The sequence below is a fragment of the Saccopteryx leptura genome, chromosome 6, assembly GCF_036850995.1.
Source record: "Saccopteryx leptura isolate mSacLep1 chromosome 6, mSacLep1_pri_phased_curated, whole genome shotgun sequence".
Lineage (NCBI taxonomy): Eukaryota > Metazoa > Chordata > Mammalia > Chiroptera > Emballonuridae > Saccopteryx > Saccopteryx leptura.
In genome coordinates, this window is record NC_089508.1 from 55,999,780 (window position 1) to 56,026,624 (window position 26,845).

General features: G+C 42.0%; 1 protein-coding gene across 1 annotated transcript in view; it reads right to left on the reverse strand.

Moving 5' to 3' along the window:
* The window catches only part of RAB8B (RAB8B, member RAS oncogene family), a 73,993-nt gene extending 67,831 nt beyond the window's left edge, over positions 1–6,162 (reverse strand). The window contains exon 1 of the mRNA XM_066341531.1: positions 5,953–6,162. Coding sequence (XP_066197628.1) covers positions 5,953–6,076 — 124 coding nt within the window. The 5' untranslated portion in view covers positions 6,077–6,162. The remainder of the gene's footprint in view (positions 1–5,952) is intronic.
* Between the last annotated feature and the right edge of the window lie 20,683 nt (positions 6,163–26,845).

Below are 26,845 nucleotides of genomic sequence, written 5' to 3' on the forward strand. Positions count from 1 at the left end.
TACTAACAAACTAAGTCTACTTCTCTATCCCCACTCCAATGTTCTTTTCAGCCTGCTGTGAAAAACTCTTTCCTGCAAAATTTTTCCAAGTAGCAATTCTAACGCACACAAGAGAGCTGGTCCCCAGGATGGCTGGCTGTATGTGCAGGCAGACAGACCTAAACCAGAACCAGCTTCAGGCCACGCCAGCAGCATCCTGGTCTTCCCCTTCTGATTCCATGGTTCTTTTCAGACTCGTTATCAGGTTCAATTCAAAAAACAACTGCTAAATCTTTTCTCGTCTTTAAAGACTAGACTTATTTCTAAGACAATATGTAAAGCGTTATTTCCCTCCAGCTTTCTCAGTGGATCCAAACCATCTTGGTGCTGTTGCCAAGAGAAACTCCTCCCTGATTTGCTGTCATGAAGAACAGCTGGCCAAGCTCTTTATTCAAGTACACTTATGCTTAAGACATATCACTATCTGTATTCAAGACTCAGTTTCCCCGCTCCCCTCCTTAATTTGTTGGGCAGCATTTTTCATTTGCTAGAACACAAACTGAGGGGATGAGTTTAACCCTTTATTAACAGGCATTAAATTCTACTTTTTCTGAAATAGTGTTGCTATTTCAAAGCTATCACTTAGGAAGTCTACTGACAGCTTTGAAAGAACACAATAACATTAAAATAAGGCTTTATGGACAAAATGTTCAATTTGAATGTTCCATGCATATTTTGGTTTGCAGGGATGAAACGAATGAAAACAACTATGAAAATTAAAATCAACTTGCTCTACATATCTGGATTACACTCAGCCAAATGTTGATATCATCTTGGATAAAAATGTAAACATGACAAAGTTTATTTTTCAGTCAATAAGTCTTGATAAAAGCTTTGAATTGCTACCAAGAAAAAACAGTTTTTAGTTTTAAGCTGGGGTCGGCAAACTTTTTCTATAAAGAAACAGTAAATATTTTTAAGCTTTGTGGGACACATGGTCTCTGTTGCATATTTTTCTTTGTTTTGCTTGATTTTTTAATAACCCTTAAAAAAATGTAAAAACGCCCTGGCCGGTTGGCTCAGCAGTAGAGCCAGGCGTTCCAATGTTCTGGGTTCAGTTCCCGGTCAGGGCACAATGAAGAAGTGACCATCTGCTTCTCCACCCCTTCCCCTCTCACTTCTCTCTCATTCTCTCTCTCTCTCTCTCTCTCTCTCTCTCTCTCCTCCTCCTCTCCCACAGCCATGGCTCGGTTGGCGCAAAGTGGCCCAGGCCACTTAGGATGGCTCCATAGCCTTGCGTCAGGCGCTAAAAGATCTTGATTGCCCAGCAACGGAGCAACAGCCCGAGCAACGGAGCAACAGCCCGAGATGGACAAACATCGCCTCATAGTGAGCTTGCTGGGTAGATCCTGGTCCAGGCGCATGTGGGAGTCTATCTTCCTGCCTCCCCACTTTTCACTTAATGGGAAAAAAATGTAAAAACATTTTTAGCTTGTAGACTGCAAAAAAAGGCTGCAGGCCACGTCTGGCCTGTGGGCAACAGTTTGTCAACCCCTGATTTTGAGGAAACTAAATCCAAGAAGAAAAAAAAAGTAATGTTACAGAACAAAATGTCTAAAAGTGCTCTGGTGAGACTAGGCTATAACAACTACCAGCATATCCCTACTAATATGACTTTTAAAAAAAATTTTTTTTTTATTGATTGATTTTTGGAAAGAGTCTTGGGAGAAAGAGAGAGAGAGAGAGGGAATGAAAGAGGAGAGTGAGAAAGAGGGGGGAGAAGCAGGAAGCATCAACTAATAGTTGCTTCTCAAATTCTCCTAAGTGCCTTGACCAGGCAAGCCCAGGGATTCAAACCAGTGACCTCAGCATTCCAGGTCTACGCTTTATCCACTGCGCCACCACAGGTTAGGCCTAATATGATTTTATTAGTTATTCTGCACATACAAGGAATTTTAATGACAAGATGCCCTTTGATCTCTTAACCTGAAGCTACAGACACAGAAAGGGCAAAGGACAGCTATATTATGCTTAGCTATCCCTGTATTACCTCCTCCAGCACGCTGAATCATTGTGTGATCATTTACTATTTCCCTGAACAGATTTGGCTAATCAAAGTGGGAACATTTAACTTTCTCCACATAAAAGTAAATGTGCAAAATCTAACTCCTCCTTAGAAAAGGTGACAAATTTATGGAGATGGTCATACTGATTAGATATAGCAGCAGCTTGATTGTGAAAAATGACACAGACTTGGGTTTGGGGTTCACTGGAGGCTCTGCTACAACCAGCTGTGTGATCTTGAGACTGTCAATTTATTATTTATAAAATTGGGACAGGGATATAAAGTAGATAATTTCTAAAACTTTTTCTGCTGTCAAACTATGACTATACTGAAATGAAACCACTCAGGAAATACCCTACTAGGAAGATGGTGGGGGGTGGGGGTGCAGGGCAGGGGAAAGGCAGCAGAGGGGAGAAGCTTAGACTGTCCCGTTAGAGGACAGGCCCTGGTTTTCTTTATCTTCTATCAGAACCTTATTCAGAACAGGCCACTCCAAGATGCCAACATTCCTTCATATCAATATTAAAATGCACCCACATCCCCTAGGAAATATAATACACAGCTAACTGTATAGCCGTTTCTGAGCTGTCTTAATGTTATATTTTATAGACATTTAATTGAATATTAGTTATGATTATGTAAGAGGTTTGGAAAGCCAATCAAAAAACTTTTTTCAATTCTCAAATATCTGAACTGAAAGGCTATTTGTTCCTTGACACTGGGCCTATAATTTCAAATGGATGAAACACACCTACTCAATAGTTGACAAATATTACCTGACTCATATACTGGAAGAGTCCCAGTCAGTCAGCTGAAGGAAAATATACCCTCTACCACCCAAAGAGCAAAAAGGAAATGAGAGGGCCAAGATATCAGAGAAGACAGAAGAACCTTAGAGCAGTAAGAAGAAAGCCTCTGTGAGACAACTGTACCTGTAATGAAAATGACTAATTGTCTCCTTCTTCTCGTGATGGCAAAAATCCTACTGAAAGTGTTTAAAGGTGGCAAGATGCCCTTCTTCAAACTACTTAAACTAAGTCTTTAAATGTACCCTCATGAGAGGAAGCAACAGGCACAGCAAATACAAATCTACCAACACACACCAGGCGTTAAGAAACGGATCTTCTCTGTGACACAGACCTTACCAAGAACTTTCCGCAATGCTATGACAGACCTTGTCAAAACCCAGACGTAATATCCAGGAACTTACACAACCAGGTACTTCAAGAAGTAATTATAACTGGGAGGAGAGAGACCACGAACTAACTCTCTCTCACCTCAACAACTTCAGATCAACTGGGGACAGGATGGGGGTGTTGAAGGAGTGAGATATTACTGCTAAAGATGTGGTCACTCCACACCTATGTCTGTGGTCAGTGAAAAGTATGTGGACATTTTAACTAGGATGGTATTAACATTCAATACCTTAGTTAAGCCTAACTTAATTTCAACTGCAAAGCGTTATGTTTCAGGTATATTAATTCTTCTACTATTTGAAGGCAGTGTGTTACCACTTCCTGTTGGGGCTCTGAGGCTAAATAAGAGGCAGGGAAGATTTCCCCTTCCTCCATGTCAACTGAAGACACAGCTCACAGCCTCTTTTTACCACATCCACCCCAGAGAAAATACAAAGCCTAAGATTATTCATGAAATTCACCCCGTTTAACTGCCTGCCACCTGTTCTAAACAATTTCCGGACACTGTTTTTCATGCCTGAATAGCTGAATAGCAGCAACTCTCCACTGAACTGAATTTCACTCATTTAATTTTAAAAAAAATCCACACAAGAAAAATTCTAATTCTTCAGAATGTAAAGTAATTCTTAAAAGGTACTATTGTAAAAGACAGCAGTCACCCTTACAGGAAATGTGGGACAAAAATTAAGGCAATTAAGGGGAAACTAATAAAACTATTACAAACAAGAAAAGGTCATCCAAGGAGCTTAACAGAAATAGCATCCACAAGACTCCCTCACTTTCAAAGCAGTAGAATGCTTCTGGGAGGGTCACACACAGAATAGACAAAAGACTACCCACTCAACTTATCAGAAATTGTCCTTTCCCAACTGGACTGCATCATGTATCAACAATATAGAAGGGTTACTCAGGGTTTTGAAATTAGTACCAGCATCAGAATTAATGCCCTTTAGTCGCTGTAACAGCTCCAACCAAATCTCTTAGGAATATACTTGAGACATGACATTTAAAATCTGCTTCCTCAGAAAAGAAAAAGTCCCACTCAAAACTGACTGCCAAGAACTTGCGACTAAAACTTCCCTAAGCCCAGACATCATAACACCCAGGAAGTTTCAGACCACTCAATCTATATGAAAGAGGCCAGAACAAACCAACAAACCATAGCCTTCCCAGTACTTGATTTGATGAGCACTCTAAACCCAAATATTATTTTTTAAAGTAAATTATTGTTAAAATATACAAATAATCAAATATACTTGTTACCATAGCACTAACCCCCAATAATCCTAAAAATCCATGGTGAAATATGCTGTAAGAACCATTTGAAAGATGCTAAGTGAACTGCTCTTTGAAGCCACAAACATCACCCAGACAAACCAAGAGCTAAGATTATGAAGGTACTTAATTAACTGCAGTTATTTAACAAAGGAAATGATGTTAAGGTCACTTTTATAGGCAGCTTTAAACCAGTTTTGATTTCCTCTTCAGTTTATAACAAATTAAAGAACTGGTTACCTGAACACAGTCTTCCAGTACAAAAGTAGGAAGGACAGCTCCCCACCAAGATCAGGAAAAACCGAAATTGAAAGTAGTGGGGGTATATTGTATATTGTGATTCATTAAGCAACTAATAAATAAAACCAAAGCAAAATATACAGGGAGGCAGGCAGACTCCTCAGCTGAGAATTTATTAAACACTCAAAGTCCAAGAATTTAAAAAATTGAGAAATGTTGCTTTTCAGGAGACGGTAGTAAAGGAGTCATACTGTCCTGACCACACCATTCCCCAAAGTCACCAACTCTCTGAAGACCAGTTAACACTCACAGAACAATTTAATGCTCCACAGACATCATTCCATCATTAGTGACTTTTTCTCTTTCCTGCTCTTGATCCAAAGGAAGGAAAGAAAATGGTAACAATGCTCCCAGTTACTGAAGAAAGTCCTGCTTTCCATTTCCTCTCCTTTTCCCACTTTCTCTGTCTTCGCTGCTGCTCAACCTCTATACTGTGTATCCTGCTTCCTTTTTCTCTTTTAGTCGCACATTCAGTTCTCCTTTATTTTTTTTACACCAAGTATCCTCATTCTACCCTCTGGTGCCCTGAACTCTCCTCCTACCTACGCATATGCCCCTTTCCAAGACATCTCTGCTCAGACCTCTTGTGCCTGTCCCTTACCTCCTGATCACTTATTTCCCTGAATTATCTTCCTATTGCTAGATTCCCACCATTCTTGCCCCGCGTGTCCTCTGTTCCTTTACTTCACGTCCCTCCGGTTCCCCCGACCCATCACTGCCCCCTTCACAATTCCTCCCTCTTTCTTTTTAATCCATTTCACACCCTCTATCTCTTTCTCTGTCCATGAGATTTCTTGTGTTCCCCTCCACACACACTTTGTCCCTCTAAGACCCTTTCCCGTCACTCCTCCAACCCTCTCATTTTCTCCAGTACCCCCAGTCCTTGTTCCTCTGGTTCCCCTTCCCCTTTCTTTGCCCCCAAGTTTCCCCTTCACCTCTCAGCCTCTCATCTCCGCCCGACCCTCTCCCTCACGCCTTCACCCTTTCCGCTGCCTTCGCCGTCCGGCCGTCCCCGGGGTCCTCTCCCGGGAGTCCCCTTCCTGGGCCCCCAAGCCTTCCCCCGTCCCCTATCCTGGGCCCCCTCGCACTCGCCCCCTATTTCTCAGTCCCCGTCCCTGGCCGCGGCCCCTCCCTCACCGATGGTGGAGATGAAGGTGGTGTTGAAGGCGTCCTCGGAAAAGCGGAAAAGGAGGCAGGTCTTGCCCACTCCCGAATCGCCGATCAGCAGCAGCTTGAACAGATAATCGTACGTCTTCGCCATCTTCTCGCTCCGGCCCTCTGACCCGAGAGCAAGAACAGCAGCGGAGCGAGGCGGGGAGGGGGCCGCGGACGAGGGGGCGTGTCCGTCCAGCCGCCGCCGCTCGCCCCGCCCCTAGCCCCGCCTCTTCCCTCAGAGAAGGCCTGCGCGCCCCGCCCCGCGCGACCAATCCACAGGGGTTTTGTCATCACCGCCCCGCGCCCTAGGGCTTCATGGGACTTGTAGTTCCTTCGAGGAGCTTCGGGCGTGCCTGGTGTTGGCTGTACGGACTGCCCGAGAGGATAAAAGCGATCTGCTCTGGGCGGGGTGACCAGGTGGAATAGGCGTTTCCATCCAAACTGAAATGGGAGAGTAGGTTTCGAAGTCTGCTTGTCTCCCTGCGGGTACTTAACTTGGTCATTTCTTTGTGTGAGGGCGCCTTTCAAATCCAGGACCTCGGAATCGGACTCCCACGGTTCTTGCTTCTTATCTGCCGAGACCCAGAGCTGAGATGCTTTTTTCGTTATCGCTGCTGTGGTGTAGCTGGGGGATTATCTGCAGTACATTGTCTGACTTCTCCTCCAGTTCCTGCCTTGCACCACCTCTAAGCCCGCTCCCGCAGCCTCTAACTTGAACCACACTCCTGTTTTCTTCAGGCCTTCAGAACAGAACCAAATACGATGGGTATTTTAGAGGATCTGCTATACGGACGCTCCCCTCTTCTCACAGGAGGATGGATAAAAATATCTTGGAACTGAAAATACTAAGGGTTGTGCTGCAGGCCTGCCCTTAAAAGTTGCAAGTATCATGTGAGGCAGGAACTATGACCAAGGGAATCTAGAGACTAAGATTTGGATTTTGTCTTGGTTAAGCTGTTTAACAGCACACAGGTTCTCTGCACCTCGGTTTTCTCATCATTAAAATGAGTATAAGCCTGACCAGGCGGTGGCGCAGTGGATATAGCGTCAGACTGGGAGGAGTAGGACCCAGGTTCGAGACCCCGAGGTCGCCAGCTTGAGCGCGGGCTCATCTGGTTTGAGCAAAAGCCCACCCGTTTGAACCCAAGGTCGCTGGCTCCAGCAAGGGGCTACTTGGTCTGCTGAAGGCCCGCGGTCAAGGCACATATGAGAAAGCAATCAATGAACAACTAAGGTGTTGCAACGCGCAATGAAAAACTAATGATTGATGCTTCTCATCTCTCTCTGTTCCTGTCTGTCTGTCCCTGTCTATCCCTCTCACTGACTCACTCTCTGTCTCTGTAAAAAATTAAAAAAAAAAAAACAAAAAACAGGTATAAAAGAAGCTGTTTCATAGGGTTGTAGGGAAAAGTAAATGAGATACTGAATGAGCTAGCACCTTGAAATCCACAAGGCATTGTAGAAATGTTAGTAATGGTTCCCTTCATTAAGTGAGGCACATTCTCACTTAATGGATGACAAATAGGGGGGGGGGGGTGGAGACAGCATTCTGTCATAAACAATTTAATCCTTTATTTACTGTCATACACTATTCTTTGCTTTTGTGGATGTACTACTGTTCAGGCTTCTTTCATTCACTAGTGGCAGAAACCCAACCAGATCAAGTTCTCTGAAAAGGAGTGTTTACTGGTTCAGGTAAAGCCAAAGGACAACTAAATAGCTAAGGAGGTCTGGCTGACCAGGCAGTGGCACAGTGAATAGGGCATCAGACTGGGATGCAGAGGACCCAGGTTGGAATCCCCGAGGTCTTTGGCTTGAGCACAGGCTCATCAGCTTGAGCATGGGCTCACCAGCTTGAGCGTGAGGTCGCTGGCTTGAGCATGGGATCATAGACATGATCCTATGGTCGCTGGCTTAAAACTCAAGGTCACTGGCTTGACAAGGTCGCTTGAGCAAGAGGTCACTCACTCTGCTGTAGTCCCTGGTCAAGGCACATATGAGAAAGCAGTCAATGAACGACTAAGGTGCCACTTGCTACCAAGAATTGATGCTTCTCATCTCTCTCCCTTCCTGTCTGTTTGTCCTTATCTAGCCCTCTCTCTATCTCTGTCATACACACACCAAAAAAATAGCTAAGGAAGTCTGGGTCCAGAAGCTCCACCCAGTCAGAACTCTTCATTTCATCTCTTCTCCTTTCTCAGTTTTAATTCTAGTATGTCAAATATTGACAGATAAACCCACATGAACAAAAGCTCTTTAGGATTCTCAATAATTTTTAAGAGGATAAAGGAGTCCTGAGGCCAAAATATTTGAGAAACAGTGGCTGAGGCATTTACCTTAGATCTAAGGAAACACCTGGTAGGTTAGAAGGAGTTATTAAGGGAACCAGTGGACTCAACTGTTAGTGAAATAAGGAAAGAACTTGGACAGATAGTTGAACAAGACAGCAGGCGTTTATAAAACGCATCTTGAGTGCTTTGTGACTTCATGTACAATGACAGTGATATTCCATTTTTAGTCATGGTATGGAAAGAGATTCAGTTGGCCCTAGTATTGACCTTTACTTTCTATGTGGGGAGAAAATGAGATGTATCATTAATTCACACCTATTGATCATACAGTACCCAGAAGATTGGTGTAAATCTAATGTCTAATTTCTAGAGCTCTCTTGATAGGAACAAAGCTCTAAGGAGGTCAAAGTCATAGTTTCTGCAGCCTAATGAGCAGGGATTCTGCCCTCTGGCACAGGCTGAGCTTCCTTGCCCCAGTCAGTTCTTAGGCAAGTCTGTGAACTTGGCCTCAGCCAAGGCTGAACATGTGTGGACAGTTCAGTTTTACACCTTCATCTTCATTCTGGAAAAGGGAAAAAAAATCTGCAAAGACCAGCAGGATCTTCTTTCTTTTATAAAATGTGTGACTGGCCCTGGCCGGTTGGCTCAGCGGTAGAGCGTCGGCCTGGCGTGTGGGGAACCTGGGTTCGATTCCCGGCCAGGGCACATAGGAGAAGCGCCCATTTGCTTCCCCACCCCACCCCCCTTCCTCTCTGTCTCTCTCTTCCCCTCCCGCAGCCAAGGCTCCATTGGAGCAAAGATGGCCCGGGTGCTGGGGATGGCTCCTTGGCCTCTGCCCCAGGCGCTAGAGTGGCTCTGGTCGCGGCAGAGCGACGCCCCGGAGGGGCAGAGCATCGCCCCCTGGTGGGCAGAGCCTCGCCCCTGGTGGGCGTGCTGGGTGGATCCGGTTGGGCGCATGTGGGAGTCTGTCTGACTGTCTCTCCCGTTTCCAGCTTCAGAAAAATACAAAAAAAAAAAAAAAAGTGTGACTAAAGTAACTTTTAGTCCCACTATCTACATGCAACTGTTGGCATTCTGAATAAGGACATGCTGATGTGCTAAAGAACGTAAGTTCAGAAGAGAAGCTAGAGTTGGAATTTTAAAGTCCCTAAATTTCCATAGGGGAATTTTGTTAATTAATGGAATTTTTTTAAAATTCTGTTTTATTTTCACTTCCCTGGTGTTTCTCTACTACCAAGTGTTTATAACATTGGGACTTTCTAATAGGTAAGCACCACTGTTGAACCATTCAAGCATTTTGATATATTGACATTACTTCAACAAGAATCTAATGTTTTCTTTTATGCATTATTAATTTTGATATTTTGTACAACAGTATGTTACTGGAGATGAGATTTTCGTGATAGTAACTACTAATGAATCAAGGCATTTTTCTTAAAAGACTAGACAATATATTTGTAGATCTGAGGGTACCACAGGTAACAGGTTGCTGGTTGCCACTTTCTCCAGGTGGCATCTAATGATCCCTTTCTAAAGGAAATCACATTAGTACTCTTTGGCCAGTTACCCAAACCCACCCTTGAAATGTTCCATCACTGCAGAGCACTAGGCAGACCAGCACATTCAATCTGGCCCTGAGAATGTTTATTGGAGTTTTTGTACATGACACCTTGACCTATGGAAATCTAGATGTCCAAGGAGTTTACCCTCTGTGGTTTTTGTTAGGCCAGCACTCTTTCTTTCTGATTTTGGGAAGCTGCTTCTTCCCCATTGGTGACATTACTCCTCCAGCCACAGAAGTAGTCATATGATCAGACTGGGTCAATTTGAATTCTTCCCTGTAAATTTTCTAATGATGCTGAAAAGAAGTCTATCTGGTGTGAGGTCTGTATGAGCTTTTGGTTTTGATCAAAACTCTAGTTCATCTCTGCATTTTACTGTGGCTGCCCTCCTCGGTATGTTTAGTTTGTCATCGGGCTAGCCTTTCCTCGTGATAGCAAGCAGGACTGGCATGTTGCACAATTCCAAAGGCATTATTGACTTCTTACAGTTGTTAATTTATATTAGGGGTCACAGACCTCCAAGAATCTGCAAACATGTTCTTGAGGGTCCTCATGTTCTCTAGGCAAATTTTCCGATTTATTCAGGCATTCTTTAACTGGTTTAAATTGTTCTGTGACACTTGAGTACAAGAAATGTCACCTTTCTTAATTGCTTAAATTAAATATATTTGGCTAAGACTCCTACTTGTCAAGGACTGGCACAATTGGTAGCAATCATTATTGGAACTTAAAAATATTTTAAAGTTTATTTATTTATTTATTTATTTAATGATTTTAGAGAGAGAGAGGCAAGGAGAAAAAACAGGAACATTGATCTGTTCCTATATGTGCCCTAACCAGGGATCGAACCAGCTACCTCTGTACTTCAGGATGATGCTCTACCAGCTGAGCCATCCAGCCAGGACCACTGGGACTTTCTTCCTCTTAATTGTATCCTACAGGAATCCAGGCACTTTTGTGGTCCTGAAAAATTAGGGGAAAAGCATCCTCTAGCCATAATCTGTACCCATCAGTGTTGACGCTTCTGCCCAACCACTCTAGAGTTCTGGTCCTCTGCTATCTGTTGAGTACAGCTGTCTTGGTGGGCTACAAAGATGCCCCTCATGGTGATTATTTTCACTGACTGATGACTCAGTCATCGAATAAATTGTCTCTCTGTTATCTAATAATAGTTTGTATACTTCTTAAAACTTGAGCTGATTTAGGAAAGGAACATTGCTAATTTCTCAGTTTGTCCCCAGCATGCCTAGTATGATGTTTTATACATAGTAGCTACTCAGTTGAGTTGTTAAATGAATGAACGTCTATCATGCCAGCAGTCTAGGTATTTTAAAATCAACTGGGACACCTTCAGTTTATTATTTGCTATAAGACTTAGGTATTTTTGGCCTCACCAGTACCTTTCTGGTTGTACCTTAGCTTGTATTTATATGTTATTCATTCTCTAAGTATACTAATCATTGTTGTGTTTAAGAAATTAGTGTGATTATATATTATTTCCCTACCTTGTCAAGATCATATTGAATGATAACTCCTGAAAAATACCAATTTCTCTTTACCACCTGTGTGTCATCCAAAAACATGTTATTTGTTTAATGATATTCCAGTGGGATAATGCTATAATTATCTTTATCAGAGAGGGACAAACTATACTCTTTCCACCCACTGATGTTTCTTGAGCAATCACTAGGTGAATAGTGTCTACTCAAACAAATATTCATTAAGTTCACCCTATAAAACCAACTCAGCATGGCCACCTGGAGGATACAGAGAGGTCTATCATGTGTTCCCTGCCCTCAGTTTGCTTCCCAGCTAATTGAGGAGAGGACGACAAGTGAAAAGTTTAATGATAAATGGGAAGCAAATATTTGGCTGGTACACGCTTCATTTATTCTAATGGGTCAGGGGCCCATTCTGATTGGTTGTTTTTTGCTTTTTTGTGTGTTTTGTTGTTGTTGTTGTTGGGTTTTGTTTTGTTTTTTGTTTTTTGGGGTTTTTTTAGAGAGAAAGAGAGACAGGAACAGAGAGAGATGAGAAGCATCAACTCATAGTTGCAGCACTCTTAGGTGTTCAGTGTTCATTTATTGCTTCTCATATGGGCCTTGACTGGGAGCTCCACCCAAGCCAGTGACCTTTTGCTCAAGCCAGCAACCTTAGCATCAAGTTAGTGACCATGGGATCTTGTATATGATTCCACGTTCAAGCCAGCAACCCTGCACTCAAGCTGGTGCACCCGTGCTCCAGCTGGTGATCTCAGGGTTTCGAACCTCGATCCTCAGCATCTCAGGTCCAAGCTCTACGCACTGAGCCACCTCCTGGTCAGGCTGGTTGGTTTTAATTAAAATTGATTGTCTACTATGGCCATACCACCCTGAACACACCCGATCTCATCTAAACTTGATTATGCTTCATTCTGATTGGGTGGGTATCCATTTTGATTATTTGTGCACACATTCTGATTGGTCAGACCTCCAATCTGATTGGTCAAATGTTCAGGCAAAACTGATAGTAAAATATTTTGTGTATCACCCCTTGATAAATAAAAATGACATGACAATACAAAAAAAATATGCTACATGAAAATACAGTATCCAACAAATCTCTACAAACCTAGCTTTTTATAACAAAGTCAGCAAGGTATAGAAGAGATGAGAGGACAATGACAATGGGAGGCCATCTATGTCATGGGCCCCTAGAATATAGGCAAGGGCCATGGTTAGCATCCAGATAAAGGCAAAATTCTTTTCTTAGGAATTGGGAGTAGTTACCTAATTACCTCGAAGAGAGAAGAAGCCACCACCCAAGTTGCAAATTTTCTGGGTGGTTCCACTACTGGATAGGGTCCCACAGAAAGGGGAGGTAGAGCTTAGCCTGGATAGAGAGTCAGCTCAATATTTTATTCTAATAAAGGGTGGACAGGAGGGAACCATTCTCATACCTTTTGTATTATTTCTTTCTCTGATAATAAAGTTTCTGACTATAAAATATGTTAGTAAAATTCATTCCTTTCAGTAATCTCAGAATTGCAAAGTAGGATTTTGTGTCAAATAGGGCATATGCATTAAGTACTAGGAGTTGTGAGTACAGTTTCTTATAAGCTTAAGTGATTAAAGAAATACTTTTGGGACCAATTTTAAAATTGACTCTGATCCAGTAGTAAAGTCAAGATGTGCCAACACACAATCAGCATCATAACAGGAGTGGGAAGCTATGTTCATAAATAACAGAGTACTAAATGGCTTAAATAAGAAAAAGATTTAGTCACATACTAAAACAATAAGAAATAGAACTAGTGACAGGTAAGTATTCCAGCAGCTCAAATGACGTGGTTTCTCTATTTTCTGCTTTCTCTATTTTGGTTTCTTAACAATGCTTCCTCAAAGTAATACTTATTTCAACAGCCTGGCCCCAGGTGGTTGCAAAATATCTTCCTGAAACTACTGGGACTTCTTGCTTCCAGGTTTAAACAAAGCAAAATGTAGAGAATTCTATTCCTCAAAAGTTCAAATAAATACCCTAGAACTGAATTCCCTGGGCCCTGACTGCCCTTTTGTGAACAAACCCTAGGATTCAAGAGCATGGCACAAGCCAGCTGGCTTAAGCCACTGGAGCTGAGTGTGGGGTCAAACTCACCCTAAATCACAGGGTTCTGCTAGAAATGAGAAGACAGGCCTGACCAGGTGGTAGCGCAGTGGATAGAGCATCAAACTGGGATGTGGAGGACCCAGGTTCGAGACCCCGAGGTTGCTAGCTTGTGCCCGGGCTCATCTGGTTTGAGCAAAGCTCACCAGCTTGCACCTAAGGTTGCTGGCTCGAGCAAGGGGTCACTCGGTCTGCTGGAGGCCCACAGTCAAGGCACATATGAGAAAGCAATCAATGAACAACTAAGGTGTTGCAATGAAAAACTGATGATTGATGCTTCTCATCTCTCTCTGTTCCTGTCTGTCTGTCCCTATCTATCCCTCTCTCTGACTCTCTCTCTGTCTCTGTAAAAAAAAAAAAAAAAAAGAAAAGAAAAGAAATAGAGAAGACAGAAGGAGACAAGGCTGCAGAAGCAAAAATGAATACCTCTACCCGTTTCACTGTCAAGTGGATGTATATATTTGCATCAAGTACTGCTAAGTGGTTCGTTATTTTGGAATTTCTGGAGAAGTCATGGAGCGGAATACAGGAAAATTCTCACTTGCCACTCTCTTAAACAGATCTTGGACTGGCAGAGGCGGATTAAGGTCGGTTAAGGCCCTGGACTCAGAAGAAAATATTGGGCCTCTTGTCATTAGAAAACAGTGTAAAGTTGAGGTTTTGTGGGGCCCTTCAGAAGTCGGGCCCAGGGCACGTGCCCGGTGCACCCACCATTAAGTCTGCCTCTGTAGACTGAGAAGAAGAGGTAAGAAAGAAATATTGTTTCCTTAATAAGGGGACATGTGGTCCAAAGCTAGAATTAACATAAGCACTTAGACCAGGGGTCAGGAACCTTTTTGGCTGAGAGAGCCATGAACGCCACATATTTTAAAATGTAATTCCATGAGAGCCATACAACGGCCCATTTACATTATACATTATCCAATAAAAATTTGGTGTTGTTCCAGAGGACAGCTGTGATTGGCTGCAGCTACCCGCAACCATGAACATGAGCAGTAGGAAATGAATGGATTGTAATACATGAGAATGTTTTATATTTTTAAGGTTATTCTTTTTTTATTAAAGATTTGTCTGCAAGCCAGATGCAGACAAATCTGGCCTGACCAGGCGGTGGTGCAGTGGATAGAGCATCGGACTGGGATGCAGAGGACCCAGGTCCAAGACCCCGAGGTCGCCAGCTTGAGCGCGGGCTCATCTGGTTTGAGCAAAAGCTCACCAGCTTGGACCCAAGGTCGCTGGCTCGAGCAGGGGGTTACTCGGTCTGCTGAAGGCCCGTGGTCAAGGCACATATGAGAGGGCAGTCAATGAATAACTAGGGTGCCGCAACGAAAAACTAATGATTGATGCTTCTCATCTCTCTCCGTTCCTGTTTGTCTGTCCCTGTCTGTCCCTCTCTCTGACTCTCTCTCTCTATGTCTCTGTAAAAAAAAAAAAAAAAAAAAGAGCCACATCTGGCTCACGAGCCATAGGTTCCCGATCCCTGACTTTGACACCTGGACCCTTTTCTACCCTACTTCAGCAACCAGCTAAAGTTAAATACTTCAGCAGCCTTGAACTTTGTAAATTCTCTATCAGGCTCTGTCAGGTCTGTCCTGGGATTTTGTAATGGAAAGAAGAGTGGACTAAGCATCTGGTGACCTGAGTTCTGTTCCCAGCTCTGACACTAATTAGCTCTGTGACCTTAAAAAAGAACAACCTTTCTGCGCTCAGTTTCCTCATCTGTAAAATAAGGGGAACTGGGTTAGATAATCCCTTTCTATCTATAAAATCCTTTGGCTCTTAAATCCACGCCCTCATAACAGATGACCAGAGGTTTGCCATGGGGGTTCCAGTCTTACAGACAAACCAAACACCCTGGTGAAGCAAGGGAACTCATCAACAGCCTTCAGGCCTAGTGTATCCCATGGAGGCCACGCAGGGTATGGTTCTGGGAAAGCCCAAGACACCTAGTTCCTTGTTCTAAATAGCATTCAGTTTACTCTATGACTCAGTTATCAGTACTTCTCTCCAAGGAATGCAAAGTTTAGTTTCAGTCCTCTTTGTGATGGTACCAGTTTATTAAGAGAAAAAATAAAATTCTGTTTTGTATTTTGAACCATATCCAATCAGATTTCTGTCTCAAACTGCTACTTAATAATGTTTTATTAATGTCCTTAAACATAGACTGTTTTTTTCCTATAGCAGCAAGGGCTGATAGGTGGAATTAATTAGAGAGCATCCGGAATGCTCCCGAATTTATGATAAACACACTACCTCTCTTGAAATCACTGTTTAGGCAGAACTGAAGAGTTAATATGAAATCAAGCAGAACTCCTTGATTATTCATTTTTAATATTTATGATTATAAATGATGGTGACAACCTAAAATAATGCTGAAGAAATAAGGCTGAATAGGTGATTCTTGTGGGCAAGGGTAAATACTCAGATTAAGAAAAACTGCTAGCCCTGGCCAGTTGGCTCAGTGGTAGAGCGTCGGCCTGGCGTGCAGGAGTCCCGGGTTCGATTCCCAGCCAGGGCACACAGGAGAAGTGCCCATCTGCTTCTCCACCCTTCCCCCTCTCCTTCCTCTCTGTCTCTCTCTTCCCCTTCCGCAGCCAAGGCTCCATTGGAGCAAAGTGGGCCCGGGCACTGAGGATGGCTCCATGGCCTCTGCCTCAGGCACTAGAATGGCTTTGGTTGTGACAGAGCAACGCCCCAGATGGGCAGCGCATCGCCCCCTGGTGGGCATGCCAGGTGGATCCCGGTCAGGCTCATGCGGGAGTCTGTCTGACTGCCTCCCAGTTCCCAACTTCAGAAAAATACAAAAAAAAAAAAAAAAAGAAGAAGAAGAAAAACTGCTAATGAAATCCTGATCACATGGTAGTTTCCCACCTATTACTTTCTGAAACTCCAGTAGCTATAGGGTCTGACTGGGACTATTTGGGGGATTATTACAACATCTTATTTCTGCAAAGAATAGCATCATTCGGCATTTAATACTCATTAAAGCTTTTATGAAACAGAGAGGTTTCCATATGTCTCAAGAGTAAAACATTTATTTGTGCTTGCCATCTGCTACTCAAAAATTTTGTTGAAACAGAATGCAAATCGCTTGATTTTAAATACTTTGAGCTTAGGCTATGTGATAGTTGGGAATGTGGGACAGCCAATTCACTGTTAGGAGAATGTTGTTTACTTAGGCACCAACTCAAAAAATTCTTTACAAGCAAACAGCATGAAAAGAAATTAAAGCCTAGTATCATCTTTGTCTTTTTGACTCAGTGCAAAGGCCACTGTGAAGTGATATGTGAGATTTTTTAAAGTCAGCACTAAAGAGACACTATCAAGGACACTAGACTTTAAAGTCAGTATAGCAAGCATCAGTTCTCTTTCCTTAGTCCTGACCAAAGAAATATATGACTCAATAATTAAAAAAAAAAAAGGAAAGAAATTATAGGATCTCTCTTTGAATTTAGTATCAAAGAAAAGGCAATTTAGTCTTAGTCACCTAGGAGCCAATAACCCAGGCTTTGGATTCTGTGCCATTTGTTTTTCCTTCCTCCATCTCATTAGCATCTTTTAAATTCTTTAAAAAATTTCCATTGATTTGAGAGAGAGAAAAGCATCAACCTGTTGTTCCACTTAGTTGTGCACTCACTGGTTGCTTCTCATATGTGCCCTGACCGGTGATCAAACCTGTGACCTCAGTGCACTAGGATGACACTCGATTCATTGAGCCATGTGGCCAGGGCCTCATTAGCGTCTTCAGTTGTGGATAGTTCTCTGCTCTATAACATCTCCACTAGCCTGTGAACATGCACCATTAGTTTTGCTTAATTGGAAGTAACTTCAAACAATGGAGTTTAACCAAAAGTAGAAACCCTGGAGTTTAGAGATTCTCTGTAGCTATCTATTATTGATGCTTTTTCCAGCCTTCCTCATAGTAAAATTTCATTTATTGGGGTTATTTGCAGATGGAATGTAAGAAATTGACAAATGGAAGAGACTTAGTTTGGCCAGACTGTCTACGAGATCCTACTTCATGGACCTCTTGATGTCTAAGACTAGTTTCTGCTTTAAGATGCTAAAACCAATAAATACAGAGTTTGTTTATTGTAATGTTCCCAAAGTTCATACCTCAGCATACTAAGTCAATCAACCAATATACTGCTCACAAAAATTAGAAGATATTTCAAAATGAATATGAAGTGATAAAAAAAGCATTTGATTTTTTTTATTAAACAAGAACATCAGAAAAGCAAATGACAAGTCAAAGAAAGTTGTTCAATTATGCAAACGAGATGCAAAACCAACTTTTATGTCATTGGTGAAAATGCACTATACAAAAGACTGAAAGTACTGAAGTATTTGCATGTTCCCTGATCCCCTAATTTTTGTGAGCAGTAGTAAGTGAAACTAGGAGAAAGGGTTTCATGGCTAAACCCCTTTGAGAAATGCTGCTAAAGTGTTTTGATGGTACAACTTTTCAGAACTCTTAATATGCTGATGTGCCTTGTGACTCCACAACTGGGTGCAGTGTGCACTTTTGTCCACACTCCTGCCCAAGGCCCCTTTATGATAAAGCATCTTATGTGACCTGTGTCCTCAGAATATATGTTGAAAAACTCTGATTTAATCTAGACCCTTAGTTTTAGGTATGAGTGATTTTTTTTTTAATTTTATTTATTTATTTATTTTTTACAGAGACAGAGGGTGAGTCAGAGAGAGGGATAGACAGGGACAGACAGACAGTAACAGAGAGAGATGAGAAGCATCAATCATTAGTTTTTCATTGCGCATTGCAACACCTTAGTTATTCATTGATTGCTTTCTCACATGTGCCTTGACCGCGGGCCTTCAGCAGGCTGAGCAATCCCTTGCTGGAGCCAGCGACCTTGGGTCCAAGCTGGTGAGCCTCGCTCAAACCAGATGAGCCCGCACTCAAGCTGGCGACCTCAGGGTCTCAAACCTGGGTCCTTCCGCATCCCAGTCCGACGCTCTATCCACTGCGCCACCACCAGGTTAGGCTGATTTTTTTTTTTTTTTTGTATTTTTCTGAAGTTGGAAACAGGGGGGCAGTCAGACAGACTCCTGCATGTGCCCGACCAGGATCCACCCGGCATGCCCACCAGGGGCGTTGCTCTGTCGCAACCAGAGCCATTCTAGCGCCTGAAGCAGAGGCCATAGAGCCATCCTCAGCGCCCGGGTCAACTTTGCTCCAATGGAGCCTTGGCTGCGGGAGGGGAAGAGAGAGACAGAGAGGAAGGAGAGGGGGAGGGGTGGAGAAGCAGATGGGCGCTTCTCCTGTGTGCCCTGGCCGGGAATCGAACCCGGGACTCCTGCACACCAGGCCGACGCTCTACCACTGAGCCAACCGGCCAGGAGTTTTAGGTATGAGGATCTAAATTGTAAAGTCCTACTATCATGATGAAGGTCAGCCTGTTTACAGGAAAATGTCTGGAAGGGAGGCAGCATCTGTTACCAGAGCTTCTGACAAACTGGACCCAGAGCACCTGTTCCTGCCTCCAGGGTTTCTCCTGGATCTCAGCGCAGAGCTCCCTCAGGCTGCTTCTGCCGTTTCTCATACTCACAGGAAGATCAGCCAAGGGGGGCACTGCGATGGCTGTTTCCTCCTTACTTGGGGCAGTTGCTTTACCCCTAACACCTAGGGGACTGACAGACACTGTACTCAGTTTAATGTAGACATTAAACTGAATTGAAAATCTTATGTGCAGAAGCAGATTTACTCGTAATTCTGAAAGTGCAAAAAACTAGATTCTTCTTAAGGTGACCAAATTTTTTACAATGAAAAGGAGGACAAAAATAAATTGAAGAAAACAATATCGTACATAAAAGAAACATTTTATTCATTGCAACAATAATACACTATAATATGATAAATGCACAGTAAAAACATTTGTAATATTTTATATTGTAATTATGCTTACATGCCTATTAATTTTTAATAATAATTGTAAGCAAAAGTACTCATTTAGATAATAGATAATATTATCTAAATGAGTACTTTTCCATTGAATGAACATTTTATGTCAGTGTATCATTTTATAACAATATATTGGAAATATCTGAACAAGAAATATCCTTCATATTGAATTTTATGGCAAGTGCTGCAGCTAGAGTATCAACATTCAATCTCGATTTCTCACTCGTCCAAAAGTCATTAGCAATTGAAAAAACTCTTTCAACTGCTGCATTAGTTCCAGGGCAGCACAGTGTAAATTGAACAAGAATAAATAAATTTTCACATGGAATATGTTCATTTTTGAAATGGCTGAATATTTCCATCCATCTTTTATCAATTTTGATGTGTTCATTTTCCCATTGCATTAATTTTTCAGAATTTAAATATACATTCAGCCTTCTAATTTCTTCAAAGAGACAATTGTCATCTATTTTGATGTCTGGAATTTCTTTAGATAAAAACTCAAGACAAGATTCAATATCTGTCCAATATACTTGTGATGAAGAAAAAAAACACCATTGAAAACTGTTATTTCCCGTGATGTTTTTTTCAGACCATTCTTTGATATATTGAAAACATGTCTGGTAAAAATTCTGCACTTCTTTGATAAACTTTTCTGTTATGCCCGGATTTGATTCCTCTAAGTCTGACAATTTTCTTTGTATAATTAAAGGAAGAAATTTTTCTTTAAAATGAGATTTATGTTAAAGGATAAAGTCATTCAAAATAAGACTAACTTCCATAGCTGAAATGTGTTCACCTTCAATCTTTTGAATTGTTTTGTAAAAAATAGATGCTTCATTATGTACAAAATACATTAATATCTCAGATATTTTATCATTGAAGAGCGATTCCAGGATTTTAGGACATTTGTCTAAACTTAAAAAATATGAATGGAGGCCCTGGCCGGTTGGCTCAGTGGTAGAGCGTCGGCCTGGCGTGCGGGGGACCCGGGTTCGATTCCCGGCCAGGGCACATAAGGAGAAGCGCCCATTTGCTTCTCCACCCCCACCCCCTCCTTCCTCTCTGTCTCTCTCTTCCCCTCCCGCAGCCAAGGCTCCATTGGAGCAAAGATGGCCTGGGCGCTGGGGATGGCTCCTTGGCCTCTGCCCCAGGCGCTGGAGTGGCTCTGGTCGTGGCAGAGCGACGCCCCAGAGGGGCAGAGCATAGCCCCCTGGTGGGCAGAGCATCACCCCTGGTGGGCGTGCCGGGTGGATCCCGGTCGGGCGCATGCGGGAGTCTGTCTGACTGTCTCGCCCCGTTTCCAGCTTCAGAAAAATACAAAAAAAAAAAAAAATATATGAATGGAGAGGCTCAAATAATTGTAGAACCCACTCTATAGCAGGTGTTAGAGCAAGCTATCTAACTTTTGAATATCCTAAGTTTTTGTATTCAACATGCTCTTCACAAAATTGTTTTAAAGTAGCAACACGAATGGTAAAATGACTAAAATGCAAATAAATTGTAGTTATTATTACTTCTACATCAATTGGCATGGCACATGATGCTGTGTTGATTGCATTTGACAAGATATGTGCATTACAACCTATTCCTAGTATTTTCTTTTGGAGTAACTCTTGTAATTTTACATACACATTATTTACCTCTTTGGGTCTTCGCCACCAAAATTTGTATTTGTATTATCAGCCGTTAGTGCAACAACTTTGGATTTCAAACTGTTTTCATTTATTATTCTGTATAGATGGTTTGACAAAATTTCTGAAGTTTCTCCCTCAATGGATTCTAAGTTTAAAAATTTTACTTGAATGCCCTTGGTAACATTAAAATATCTTACTATTATTGGATACAATTTAATTTTATTATGATTTGATACATCAGAAAAAATCATTACAAATGCTGTAGTTTCTAAGTCCTCTGTAAGTATTTTGTCACAGTAATTTTTATTTATTTATTTATTTATTTTTATTTTTTATTTTTTTAATTTTTCTGAAGCTGGAAACGGGGAGAGACAGTCAGATAGACTCCCGCATGCACCCGACTGGGATCCACCTGGCATGCCCACCAGGGGGGCGATGCTCTGCCCACCAGGGGGCGATGCTCTGCCACTCCGGGGCGTCGCTCTGTTGCGACCAGAGCCACTCCAGCGCCTTGGGCCTCTCCAAGGAGCCATCCCCAGCGCCCGGGCCATCTTTGCTCCAATGGAGCCTCGCTGCGGGAGGGGAAGAGAGAGACAGAGAGGAAGGAGGGGGGAGGGGTGGAGAAGCAGATGGGCGCTTCTCCTGTGTGCCCTGGCCGGGAATCGAACCTGGGACCCCTGCATGCCAGGCCGACGCTCTACCACTGAACCAACCGGCCAGGGCCTCACAGTAATTTTTAAATACTGATTTCAAAATAGCCTCTCATTTTGTCCTGGCACATGAAAATTTTGCATTGTGAAACTTTTTCAATTATTTATTTGTACAATCCATACTATGAAAACTTTGTGAGTTATGGTATGAAATGCAAATGTTCTCTCCATTGCAGCCAACTGTTTTTCATCTTCAGAATAATTTGAAGTTTTAATAAAACTTGTTACTTTATGACTAGAAGCTGATGCATCTAATGATTGCTTATGTTTGTTGGTAGTCCAGTGTTTTGTTATTGCTGCTCTGCCCCCAACGGCAATACAAAATTTTCTGCTGCAAATATTATAGAAAACAATGGTATCTTTCTTGATATGAGGAATGGAAATTCCTTTTTCAATTTATCATTGAAATGGCATTTTCTCTTTTTTGAGTTTTCCATCCCTTAAATGAAATTAAAAATAAAATATAGAACTACATGAACAATGCAAGCACATTACGAACTGAAAACGTTACATCATGGTAAGCTAATTTTCCAGAAGCTAAATTGACAAAACTAAATATCAAGCAAAACCACTAATTTGGAGTGATATTCAGGTGTATTTATCATTTTCTAATTAAAAAACGTCTGTTATATGCAACTATTTAATCAAAATGTGTTGTTAATAGATATGGTTTGAGGTTAGATTTCCACTTTAAAACTAGAATTTCGGCCTGACCTGTGGTGGCACAGTGGATAAAGCATCGACCTGGAAATGCTGAGGTCGCCGGTTCGAAACCCTGGGCTTGCCTGGTCAAGGCACATATGGGAGTGATGCTTCCAGCTCCTCCCCCCTTCTCTCTCTCTGTCTCTCCTCTCTCTGTCTCTCCCTCTCCTCTCTAAAATGAATAAATAAATTTTAAAAAATTAAAAAACAAACAAACAAACAAACTATAATTCGGGGAAAAATTTGTAAGTCAAATTATACATATTTGGAAATTATTAAATAGATAATAAATTAATAAAACATGAATTGTGCTTACCTATAATTGAATATTCACTGAGAAAGAAATAATTGTGAGTCTATAGTGTCGTATGTGCCATGTGGTGTTTTAGTAAGTAGTACACAAAGCCATTTGACGCTCCCGCTCAGTATATTGCGCGCTCTCTCAAGGTCTCCCATGCGGAGTGCATGCGTCTCATAATCGCATCTCACTGCACTGCACTGATCCTTGACGAATTGTCATGTCAAATACAAACACGTCACATCACACGCAATGGATCGACTCTGCATCAATCAAATACGGACATTTACAGATTAGTCTTCCAATATCAAAAAGGAGGACATGTAGGAGGACACTTTTCAAGGGAGGACTGAACTTACAAAAGAAGAACCCCAAAGAAGGACGATTGGTCACCTTAAATTCTGGATACTGTGTCTTCTTCAGTAAAAAACACTAACGTCAAGTAATTAAGCTATAACATTTGCTTTTTTTCTTTTGTATTAGTCTGTACTTTGAGTGAGTTGTAGGATGTTAGAGGATCACATCACACCCAGGCTAATTTCCTGCAGTGATGTGTAAATTCTGTAAAACAACCTGCACAATAAAAGATGTATTTAAAAATGAATAATTCAAATTTTATGAAAGCATAAATTACATTCACAGTGTATCCATAATGACTAACACAGGACTTGGCATATATTAGGTATATAGTGATAAACATGTTTGCATTAATTAGTAAATTATAATCTGGTGATTGGACTTTAATAAAATAACGGTAATGATATACTAATGGTACTAATGATATACTACTTTTTCAAAAATCTCAAAGATAAATTCCTTGACCTGGTTAAGATTTATAAGCTGCTTAACACTCCTTATTGTAATCTTTTATTTTCATCAACAGTTGTCCTGTGATGTGGTGTTTCTTTTAGGTAATAATAAATGAGCCCACTTCAATATTTGACTTTTAAACACATGCACATAGACTTCAAATTAGAAATAGTTAGTAGATAATGAGTCCTAACTTCCAGTCATTGTAGAATTGCCCTTTCAGCCACTTGGACTGTATTAAGCATACTCAGAGATATCACACATGATAATGAGCCTGAAGAAATGTGTGATCCTGAAGGACCTTCCGTCATCAAAGAAAGATGAAGTCAGGTTGGTAAATTAGTTTGTGTTCTATATTTTCATTCATTTAATAAAAACTTTTTTAGTACCTCTGATATATAAAGCAACTCCCTAGGTACTATATGGAAATAAAGATGCAGTGTATACAGACTACCCTTAAGAGAAGCCTGTGGTCTGCAGGAGAGGTGGGGCACACATGTAAATAATTACAATGCTAGGTGAAATTAGGATGTACCATTAAGGTGCTGTTGTCTTAGTTTATATTTCTTTCAAAATTAGTTTATTGTTCTCCCCAAACTGGCAGTCTGCAGTGAAGCAGATTAGCCAGAACTCCCTGTTCCCTAGCTACTCTGGATAAATGGAAAGTTAGATCACTTGGTATCAGTGATATCAGGTTTTACTAGCAGTCATCAGCATCATCTATGAGCCATGCTTCTCATTCGATGGCAGGACAGGATCATCCCAGCAAGGTTATTGACCAGCCCCAGGCCACTTACCCTGGACATATAACTCACCTGAACCGACGGGCAAAGAGGATGAATCACATTGACGTGGGAACCCGAACTGTGGTGGGGAAGTTGTGTGTATGCTTTCAGGAAGTTAGAAACTTGTGTGGGCAGTGACACAGTAGCAGATGGTCCAAGTTGTCAAGTGACAACTGGAAATGGGGTCAGTAGAGGCATACAAATTGTTCCTGGCTCTGCAGAGTAGCTTTGACTGAACGGATAGTGAATTTGTGGGGGAGAAGCCTATGGGGGCAGGAGAGAGAGACCTGTTTGTCTACACCACAGAAGTGACTCCTACCTGATGTTGTGAACTGACTATTCTGATTTGGGTTGTATTTTCACCTCCCTTTAAAAAGCAAAAAATTTTAAAGGAATTAATTTAAATAACTAACATGTGAAGATCATTACAGAATTACCTCCTTTACATATTAGGAACAATGCTATCAGAGCAGATTGAACTAAAGCTTTTGTCTGAGCCAAGAACCCACAATTCAATTGTTAGCATTGTTAACATATACACAGGTTAGCATAGCACAACAACAAATTAGCATCAAAGTATACACTTTACACATTCCCCTACTGGCATCTTTGCCTTGAGAATTGATGATAAAAATACCTTTCATATGAGGACATCGCTCCTTTAAAATTAAATTTTGTGAATCATTAATTTAAACAAAATCAAGATGTGAGTTAGTAAGAAAGCTCATAATTTGAGCTTCTTTGCATGACAGGCCAGGACTGTGATCCTGATGGTGACTCTGAGGGAAATGATGTGCACAGAGGAATCTGTTTTGTTCCACAGCTCCTTGCAGCCTTGGCTGACTCAAGGACCCCTCCGCAAAGTGAGGCAGCACACATCTATCTGGTGGCCCAGAGAGTCACGCTTTTCTTCTTCCTCCCACTTGGTCCATTTTGGGGAGACAACAGCAGGGGTGCCCACCCTAGGATCACCACCTAGAGCTTTGGTGTCTGGTTTTTCATCGGAGCACAACTTCTCCAATAAAAAATTTAAGACCAATGTTTATTCATTTGGTTTCTAGCCCTTATACCTACTGAAGACTATGCCTACTGCCCAGAATAAGTAAGTTATCTGTGAGAGGCAGTAGGCAAAACACTGGAAACAGTTCATGTTTCTGTGTTTTATAGTTGAACAATTATTTATGGTATCCAGATTTATACGGGGTCCAGTATTAGATCACACTTTTGGCCTATTTATTATTTGGCTAGATATTATTTGCTCTTAGCTCTTGGCAGGAAGGTCTCTTCTCCAGGGGCCCACTCTTTAGAGACCCCTACCTTGCCCTCTTCTGGTCATTCCTCCCCACTGGGCAAGGAATCCACAGGCCAGGTGGATTTTTTATTCTGAGCCATGCCCCCCTCTTAGGTCACACCCTGGGTACCCAGACCCCAGAATTCCTGCTAAAAAGCCCTGCTTTCAGGACTGGTGTGGGTCTCTAATCTCAATCTAACCTTCCAAGGGCGGACTGTGCCATTGGTATGGCACCATAGGCCCAAGAGGTGGCCCAAAAGTGGGTGGTGATATGGCCAGAGCTTGAACATATGGTCTGGGATCCTCATCATGTGTGTGAGGTTCTTTATGAAGTGGGTCAGGCCGGAGGTGGGAAAGGAGGACACTGGTCTGGGCCAGGAGTGCTCTCCCTGGGCCACCAGATTCTGGTGTGGAGCTCTGAGCGGCTGGAATACTCTAAATCCAAACCCATTTTCCATTTATTAGAAACAGATATCTGTTAAGGTAGGAAACTAGCTTATTAACATCAGCTACAGTTTTATGTATTTAGACACATGATATGTAGGCCTCCATTTTTATTCTTGTCCCAGGCCCCACAAATACAGGACTAAACCTGCTTTTGGAATAGGTTTGATTTTGAGTTCATTTAAAATTATAATACAAAGGATCTGGTAACAGAGGGTTAAAGTGTGAGTAGTGGGTGGGCTGCTTTCCACCAGGTCAAATGTAGCACTGCTCCAAAGTAACGTTCCAACTATGTCTCAATGTCCTGGCCGGGCTCCCTGGCCTGACAGGAGAAGTTAGATGTGTGTGTGCACGCATGTGTATGTGTACGTGTTTACCATCCATTAAGAACCAGAAGAATATGATTTAGCTCTTTTCAAATAATCCAAGCCCCACACTATAGCTCTAGTCTAGATTACTGCTGTTTCCCAGCCAAGCAACTTCCCAGTTGACTTCCTTAAGCTGCTTGGAGTTAAGAGCTGGGCACTTTGAAGGCCTCTTCCAAGTGAAAAAAATAAGCTGGAAAGGGAATTGGGCCAGGCCTCCTTGATTGAACACCACTTCACTTCAGCAAATCCCTAAGCCTTTCTATCTGTTTTGTCAGCTGTAAAATGAGCAGGCTAATTCAGCCCTACCGCAGAGTGGCAGGTTTAATTAACGAAGATTGGGACAGGCTTTGTAATGTAAAGTTGAATATAAATGAAAAGGAGCATTGGAGCTATTTTATCCAAAGTCTGGAGC